Source organism: Otolemur garnettii, unplaced genomic scaffold (assembly GCF_000181295.1).
Source record: "Otolemur garnettii isolate 467f Iridium unplaced genomic scaffold, OtoGar3 scaffold00178, whole genome shotgun sequence".
Taxonomy (NCBI): Eukaryota; Metazoa; Chordata; class Mammalia; order Primates; family Galagidae; genus Otolemur; species Otolemur garnettii.
In genome coordinates this window covers 1864958-1874016 of record NW_003852573.1, presented here as the reverse complement: position 1 = coordinate 1874016, position 9059 = coordinate 1864958, and the positions used below count along the sequence as shown (strand labels likewise).

The following is a 9059-nucleotide window of genomic DNA, read 5'->3' as shown; positions in this document are numbered from 1 at the left end:
AAAAATAAACAAATGGGACTTAATTAAACTGAAAAGCTTCTGTACAACTAAGGAGACAACAACCAAAGCAAATAGACAACCTACACAATGGGAAAGGATGTTTGCATATTTTGATTCAGAAATATCAAAAGCTTGAATTTCTTTGATTCAGAAATATGAAAAGCTTGATGACTAGGAACTATAGAGAATTCAAATTAATCCACATGAAAAAAGCCAACAATCCCATATATAAATGGGCAAGAGACACAAATAGAACCTTCTCTAAAGAAGACAAATCTCAAAGAAACATATGAAAAAATGCTCATCATCCCCAATTATTAGAGAAATGCAAATCAAAACCACCCTGAGATACCATCTAACCCCAGCGAGAATAGCCCACATCACAAAATCTCAAAACTGCAGATGCTGGTGTGGATGTGGAGAGAAGGGAACACTTTTACACTGCTGGTGGGACTGCAAACTAATACAACCTTTTTGGAAGGAAATACAGAGAACCCTCAAAGAACTCAAGCTAGACCTCCCATTTGACCCTGCAATCCCCATTACTGAGCATCTACCCAGAAGGGAAAAAATCCTTTTGTCATAAGAACACTTGCACTAGACTGTTTATTGCAGCTCAATTTACAATCACCAAAATGTGGAAACAGCCTAAATGCCCACCAATCCAGGAATGAATTAACAAGCTTTGGTATATGTATACCATGGAATACTACTCAGCCATTAAAAAATGGAACCTTTACAGCCTTTGTATTAACCTGGATGGAAGTGGAACACATTATTCTTAGTAAAGCATCACAAGAATGGAGAAACATGAATCCTATGCATTCAATTTTGATATGAGGACAATTAATGACATGGTGGGGGAAGGGAAGAGCAGAGAGAGAAAGAAGGAGAGAGGGTGGGGAAAGGAAAAACAGAGAGGGAAGCAGGGAGGGAGTGGGGTCTTGGTGTGTGCCACACCTTTTGGGGGCAAGACACGATTGTAAGAGGGACTTTACCTAACAAATGCAATCAGTGTAACCTGGTTTCTTGTACCCTCAATGAATCCCCAACAATAAATTAAGAAAAAAAAAAAAAAAAGGTAAAATCCCTGAAAAAAAAAAAGAGAGAGAGAGAGAGAAACGACAAAGGCAAATATTGTTCGTGAGTCATACCAACCTGGTATCGTCCCAGGATAATCTTGGCATTACATCCAGGAGCATTTTTGCAATATACGTATAAATTGAGGACTTCCCTTTTGCAGCAATTGTCTTTAAACACCTAAAAGATAAACATAAGAGGGCTCATACACTGCAAAGCTTTACAGCAATGTGAATTAAGTTATTATTGTTTTCATCTTCAAGTATACCTCAAAAGTTGGGTGGAAACTTCCAGACAGTGGTTAGAATGGAAATATCACACTCACCACCATGCTAAGAAGAAAAGCTATCTTGGATGCAAACTTCTAACAAGCCACCTCACACACAAGCTGGGTAACTCAAAGCACTATGCCACAGGCCACAGCTAGGAAAATCTCATGGTGAATCTCACATCACATTCTCAAAGGTGAAGAGGTGGAGTGTGGCCAAAAATGATGCTTTCAGCTTCCGGTCCCAGGGTACATGTTTGTATTACCCATCAGAGAGCATCACTGAAGCTGTGCTGGCTTGCTTAAGTACCACAAACCCAGAGGGTGGGAAACTTTTGCCATAAAAGGCCAGAATGTAGGGTGGTGCCTATGGCTCAAAGGAGTAGGGCGCCAACCCCATATGCTGGAGGTGGCGGGTTCAAACCCAACCCTAGCCAAAAAAAAAAAAAGGCCAGAAAGTAAATATTTTCAGTTTTGCTACCTTACAACCATTTCTGTTGCCACATTTCAACTCTGCCATATATAATACTTAAATAAATGTGTTTTGATAAAATATTACTTGTTGGAGGATGAAGAAAACACTATTTATAGACATTGAAATTTGATTTTCACATGTTACAAAACATTGTTATTCTTTTAATTGTTTAAATTTTATTTAGAAATAGTGTAAAACTTACAATTAAGTTGCAAAAATATAAGAATTTCTGTGTATCCTTTTGATTGTTTTCAGCTATTTAAAATGTAAAAAACATTTATTTAGCTCGCAAGCCACATAAACACAGGTGGGAGGCAGGATTGGTCCTAAGATGTAGTAGGACAACCCTTGGATAGTGGGTCAGACAGACACCAAGTACAGCACAGCGCTCTGCTAGACATTTACAAAACACATCTTAAGGGGCGCAGAAAAGAAACATGTACGTCAGAGCAGGTGCTCTGGGAAAGCTTCCTGGAGGAGGTGATTACTTGAATGTCCTATAAAAGAAGTTTCAAGGGAGAAAATCTTCATGACCATGAAGCAGATAACAATTTATTAGCTACCACACCAAAAGAACAAGCAACCAAACAGAGGAAAAAACAAATAGATGAGTTAGACTTCAACAAAATGAACAATTCCCATGCTTCAAAGGAAACCATGAAGAACATGATGAAAAACATGAACAAAGAAAACATGAGAAAAGAAAACAAACATGAACAAGAAAAAACAAATAGATGGATTAGACTTCAACAAAATGAAAAACTTCCATGCTTCAGAGGACACCATGAAGAACAGAAGAGAACCCACAGAATGGGAGAGAAATATCTGCAAATCATACGGGTAAGAGACTTGTAACTAGAACACATAAAGAACTTTATAATTCAACAATAAAAAATAACCCAATTTTTTAAAACAAGCAGTGGAACTGAATAGGACATTCTAGAAATATAATATATAAATAGCCAATAAGCATGTGAAAAGACATTCAGCTGCATTCTGGGAAATGCAAATCAAAACCATAATGAAGGCTCAGCGCCTATGGCTCAAGCGGCTAAGGCACCAGCCACATACACCTGAGCTGGCGGGTTGGAATCCAGCCCGGGCCCACCAAACAACAATGATGCTGCAACCAAAAAAATAGCCCAGCGTTGTGGCGGGCACCTGTAGTCCCAGCTACTTGGGAGGCGGAGGCAGGAGAGTTGGAGGTTACTGTGAGCTATGATGCCATAGCACTCTACCCAGGGCGACAGCTTGAGACTGTCTCAAACAAATAAACAAAAAAAATAATGAAATATTCCTTTATACCCACCTGGAAGGCCATAATCAAAAAGACTGAGAATAATAATCTTTGATGAAGATTTGGAGAAAGTAGAACCCTCCTACACTGCTGGCAGGAATATGAAATGGTACATCTGCTTTGGAAAACAGTCTGGCAGATCTCAGAACATTAAGCAGAGTTACCATATAACCCGGTAATTCTACTCCTAGGTACAAACTCAAGAAAAATGAAAACATAGGTCCCCATAAAAACTTGTACATGAATATTCATAGCAGCATTATTCATAATAGCCCCAAAGTGGAAACAAATGTTCCCTAACTGATGAATAAACAAAATGTGGCATATCCATAGGATGGGATGGGATGGTCCTCGGCAACAACAGGGAATTAGAGAAGAGGTTCATTCTACAACAGGGATGAACCTTGAAAACATTACATTGGCTTAAAGAAGCCAGCCACAAAAAGCCATATGCTATATGATTCTATTTATGTGAAATATCCAGGAGGCAAATCCACAGAAGTAGAAACTGGATTAGCAGTTTCCAAGGGCTGGGGAAAGGGGCAAAGGGAAGTGACAGCCAAATGGGTGTGGTTCTTCTTAGGGTGATAACGACATTCTATAACCAGATAGTGGTGAAGAATGTGCAACTCTGTGAATACGCTAAAATGCACCACATTGTACACTTTAAAAGGTAAATTTGATGGGAGGTGAAATAGATCTTAATAAAGCTATTATTAGACATCATCATAATAATAAAAGAAAATTTTAGGGATTAACCAGGTGAGAAAGTGAATTCTAGGAAACACCATGTTCCATTTCTGTTCCAGCAGCTATTGGACCTATTTGGAAGGTGGGGCTGAGGAAGAAGCAGGAGAGGAGATCTGAGGGTGGTGGCAGGACTGTGGTCAGCCAAGACTCAAACAGGGGTAGGAACAGGAGTGGGCTCTGATCTGACCCACGACAGAAGAATATGGATTCCAAGGGAGGTCCCCTTGACTACTCTCCTGCTCCATCCCCACTTCCAATTCAGCCAAGACTCTGGCTGCTTCTCCATCACCCAGACAGCTGTTAAACCAAAGCAGTAACTTTCTTACCTCCTGGGATTTGATGACCTCCTTATCTACAGGGCAGATTGGCACTGCGTTTAATTCTCTGGAGAGAAAAATTAGAACGGAGCCCAAGTTAGGTATTTACCCCACAGCTCTTCCGAGAACAGCCCCAGCCCTGCAGTCCTGGGCAGGCTGGTTCCTATCTTTGCACATGCTGCTCCCTCTACCCAGAAGGTGCCCCCTGTACCTCTCTTTCAGAGTATCCCCAGTTTTTCAGTCTGCCTGAAAAAAACTACAATTCCTCCTGCAGGATGCAAACACTGACCTCCTGGAAGGAATTAAGTGTCCCCTTCTCCTTTGTTTATCACACTGGGCTACAACTATGTCCTTCTCTAGACTGAGACATTCTAGAGAGCAGACGTCAGGTCCTGGTCCATACTCTATGCCTCTAACTCTTCACCTCCATACATGAGAGCTTAGTTGAGCAAGGTGCCTGGAACACCTTGAATCAATGAGAACATGACATAATAGCCCCCTTGCAAGCCTGGGGGGTGTAAAACAGCTGCCTTACTACCCCTAAACAACTCCCCAAAGCCAGCTTCCCACATCTCTCCTGGTTTCCTCCCTCAAAATGGCATGACCCCGATTTTATAGCTACCTAGGAGTAGACAGCATCCGTGGCAGTAAGGTCCCTTCTGGATGCGACAGCACCTCTGCCTCAAGGCAAGGAAAGGTTAGGGTGACCACAACACAGATGCCATGAGATACAGGCCCTTGCCAGCAGCCTGCTCCCCATGACTGATTATACAGCTAGGTCTCTCCCATGAAGACCAAGTACAGTCTGAATTTTAATAAAAGATGAGTATCTAGGCTCAACGCCTGTAGCTCAAGTGATTAGGGCACCAGCCACATACACTGGGGCTGGCAGGTTTGAACCCAGCCTGGACCCGCTAAATAACAATGACAACTACAACAAAAAAACAGCTGGGTGTTGTGGCGGGTGCCTGTAGTCCCAGCTACTTGGGAGGCGGAGGCAAAAGAATCACTTAAGCCTAAGAGTTTGAGGTTGCTGTGAGCAGTGACGCTACAGCACTCTACGAAGGGCAACACAGTGAGACTCTGTCTCAGAAAAAAAAAGAAAAGATGAGTGTCTATAAATGAGTGGGAAAAATATGAAGATTACTCTTCAGGCCCTCAGAGAGAATCCCTCCTTATATTCGTGATCCTGTGGCCAACCACAGCAGTTCCAAAAACCATGAGAACCGTTGTGTGGCCACAGCAGACACTGAGATGCCAGGAGCACTTAGACGCTGCAGCCACAGCCTCAGGCCCTGCCCGCTCACCTCAGGGACATTATGCAGTGCTGGCAGAAGCGGTGCCCACAGCCTGTCTGGTGGGGGTTGTGAAGCACCGAGTGGCAGAAGGCACATTTGTATCGCTCTTCCAACTGCTCCACAAACCGGTAGTCTGTATTGGGCTCAAAGTCCAAGGAAATGGAGTTGCCAGAATTCTGACGCATAAATCCACAAGGGACACCTCTTTGCTCCTCTGAGTAAGCCATCCTGAAGGGTCAGAGAAAGAGAAGGAAAATTAAGCGTGCAAACACCAAAACAATTACAGCCAATTACATCAGGTGTCTTAATTATTTGTTTAAGAATTAGTGATCATCATTCACACTAATGACTCTGTAACAACAGTGACAACCTTCTGCCACTGGAGGGCTCCTTCCTGCAAAGGTGTGATGTCCTTGGGGTGCTTGGGTTGGAGGCTGGACCAGATGACTTCTAGCGAAATTCTACCAGACTTCAGCTCTTTGTCCACCGACCTTTTACAGGATGTTAAATTATCCTGTCAGTTTGATCACATGCTTGGACAAAGTATAGCCAGATGTTAACTACATTATAAGAAAATTGTTACAAATTATTATTTTTCCACTGGATTGAGAGAACTGAAACAAATGTTTCGTTAAAATTTTTCAGAAAGAGGAAACTTGGACACAGATACATTTCTTACACTATATATTTGTCTATCACTATCCCTGCCAAAGAATAAATGTTTCTATTACCCCCCCCAAAAAAATCATATCCTCACGAATGAGATGAATGCTCTTATAAAGGAGTTCCCCTTGGGGTGGCGCCTGTGGCTCAAAAGAGTAGGGCACCAGCCCCATATGCCGGAGGTGGAGGGTTCAAACCCAGCCCTGGCCAAAAACTGAAAAAAATAAATAAATAAAAATAAAGGAGTTCCCTTGCCTGCTTGCCATGTGATGATACGTGTACAACCCAGAAAAGGGACCTCCCCAGAACCCAACCATGCTGGCACCCTGAACTTAAACTTTCAATCTCCAGGACTATGGGAAATGCATTTCTGTTATTTACAAGCTGCCCAATCTATGGCATTCTGTTATCACAGCCCAAACTAAGACAAGAACCAACCCCATCGTTTCTTGCCTGAAATAATTAAGAGCCCATTAACTGCTCTCTCCTCCGATCCATTCTCTAAACGATAGCCGATAGCCATGATTTAAAGTTATCTCTCCTCTTTCAGTGGCTCTCCAGGGCTCTGAGGGAGAAATGTACGATACTAAGCAGGGTACAAGGCTGTCCCCTCCCCACCCAGCAGCATCCTGGGCTTCCTTCCCTTCTGCACTCCAGCCACGAGGGCTTTCTGTCAGTTCACTATGCCTGATCTCTTTTGCATAAGCTGTTGCCTTCGGCTAGAGAGCGTTCCCACCTGCCCAACCTTTCTAGTCCTCTTCGCTTGGTGAACTCATACTCATGCTTCAAATGTCATTTCAAGCATTGTATCACAGGTAAGCGTTCCCTTCTCCTTGTGGTCTAACAGCAGAAGGTCTATAGCCACCTGTCTACTGCATTATCTATTCAAATATATATATGTAAACAAAAAGTAAACATTTGCCCCTCATAGAACCAGGTTCCTTTTCTTCAGAGCAATACATGGTTTGAAATTAGACATGCATTTATGTGATCACTTGATTCATATCTGTGTCCCTCAATGACACACAGGTTCCATCTAGTCTTGTTCATCATGGCAGCCCCTGCCCCAAGCACTACGCCTGGCATGGAAAACAATTCAGTTATTTGTTGAATTAATGTTACTGAATAGACCTTTTGAAAAACCTTCCACAGAGCAGCTGTAATTGGTGTTGATTCCTAATATATGAATTCCTAATATATGAAGAGTCAAAACGGTGACTCTTCACTGTTTTGGAGCAAGGATTTCCTTCTACCTTTGAAATGTGATAAAGTGCTCACTTCGGCAGCACATATACTAAAACTGGAACGATACAGAGAAGATTAGCAAGGCCCCTGCGCAAGGATGACACACAAATTCGTGAAGCGTTCCATATTTTTAGACCTTGCCTCCTTCATGTTTACATGGATGGAGCTGGAAAATGTCCTCCTTAGCAAAGTATCTCAGGAATGGAAGAAAAAGTATCCAATGTACTCAACACTATTATGAAACTAATTGTTAGCTATCTTAGGAAAGCTACAATCCAAATGGAGCCCTAGACTACGGGAAAAGGGAGGGGGGAGGGGAGGGGGAGGATGGGTGAAGAGAATGATATTGTGGGGATCACGTCTATGATCTATCCTATTAGGGTACATGTGAATTTGTCTGAAGGTTGAATATAAATGTCTTAACATAACAATTATGAGAAAGACATGATGGCTATGTTAGCCAGTTGGATGAGAGTTTTCCAAACTGCATATGGAAGCAACACACTGTATCCTATGATAGAATTAATAAAAAAAAAAAAGAAAGAAAGAAAGAAAATGTGATAAAAACTGGGGTTTTTCTTTTCTGCCACAGATTAGGAGAATAAAAGTTGTCTTGAGTCACACACAAACACTAATGAATGGTGATAAGCAAAAGTGCATACATTTCATCCCGTACCACAGAGAAGCGAAACAGTCCTCGAATAATCTGCAACAATTCATGCAGTCCCCAGGGATGCAGGTTGGACACCCCTGCTAGACCATCTCTCTACAAAATAGCATACACACCCAATCTCTGGGCATTTCAGGACCTTCTGGATCCACTGGCAGTCCTCAGTTAAGAGGAGCCCCACCTGCCCAGGAGGAATGCTGTTAACACAGGGCATGGTGCCAGAAGTGGCAGCTTTCAGTGTCTGGCAAATGGCTAAAAGATGGGAGGCCCTCTGGGGTGGTCTCTGGAGACGTCCTTCTACGTGGCTACATGTGAGAAGGCCTGGCCTTTAGACACACTTGCTCTTGAGATTCCTCCTGACTCCCTGCAGCTGATGAGGTGAACAGGGCCTGAGAGCAGCTGCATGGCAGGTGACATGCACGGCCCCCTTCAACACGCGGCTCTGCTCAGGGCCTCTTGTGGCTGCAGCGTCTGAGCCTGGGGTGTGGCTCAGAATGGAGCACAATAAGCAGCGGGCATCTCTCGGCAAATGAAATTTTCTTTCAGAGAAGCCTAGCAGACCAGGGGAATGTTATTTTTTAATCCCTGGGTTTGAAACCAAACCCCTACCTTTTCCCCTCTGTACATTTCCTGCACAATGTCAGTATAAGATATAAATGTTCCCCTTTGGACATGGTTGATTCTTGGGATTTAACAGGAGTTTTTTCTGAAGATGAAGAGGCACAGCACTTGATTTACACGCACAGCCCTAATACCCAAGACCTGCCTTTCTCTCAGAGAACGGGAAGAAGCCATTTCAAACTACCCTGGTCTGCCCCGCATTCTCCAGTCCCAGGGGAGGCTGACACTTCATGCCCTGTACCCTCAGGTCCTGAGAGTCTCTCCTGAGACCAGGTTCATGTCTGTGTCACAGAGCATCTAAATTTGGACTCCCCAAGATACACCCTGAAGTAACAGGCTCATTCAGCCTCCAGAAAAAAGTAGCAAGAGGTACAA

At 43.0% G+C, this 9059-nt stretch overlaps 1 protein-coding gene and 1 non-coding gene across 2 annotated transcripts in view; one reads left to right on the top strand and one right to left on the bottom strand.

The window, feature by feature from the left end:
- The window catches only part of TRAF5 (TNF receptor associated factor 5), a 27971-nt gene extending 22259 nt beyond the window's left edge, over window positions 1-5712 (bottom strand). The window contains exons 1-3 of the mRNA XM_023519497.1: window positions 5495-5712; window positions 4197-4254; window positions 1159-1260 (exon numbers count right to left, since the gene is read on the bottom strand). Coding sequence (XP_023375265.1) covers window positions 1159-1260; window positions 4197-4254; window positions 5495-5712 — 378 coding nt within the window. The remainder of the gene's footprint in view (window positions 1-1158; window positions 1261-4196; window positions 4255-5494) is intronic.
- A 1706-nt stretch (window positions 5713-7418) lies between these two features.
- LOC111728674 lies at window positions 7419-7525 on the top strand. The gene has a single exon (XR_002775898.1). It is a non-coding gene; the product is annotated as a U6 spliceosomal RNA (small nuclear RNA).
- The last annotated feature ends 1534 nt before the right edge of the window (window positions 7526-9059 follow it).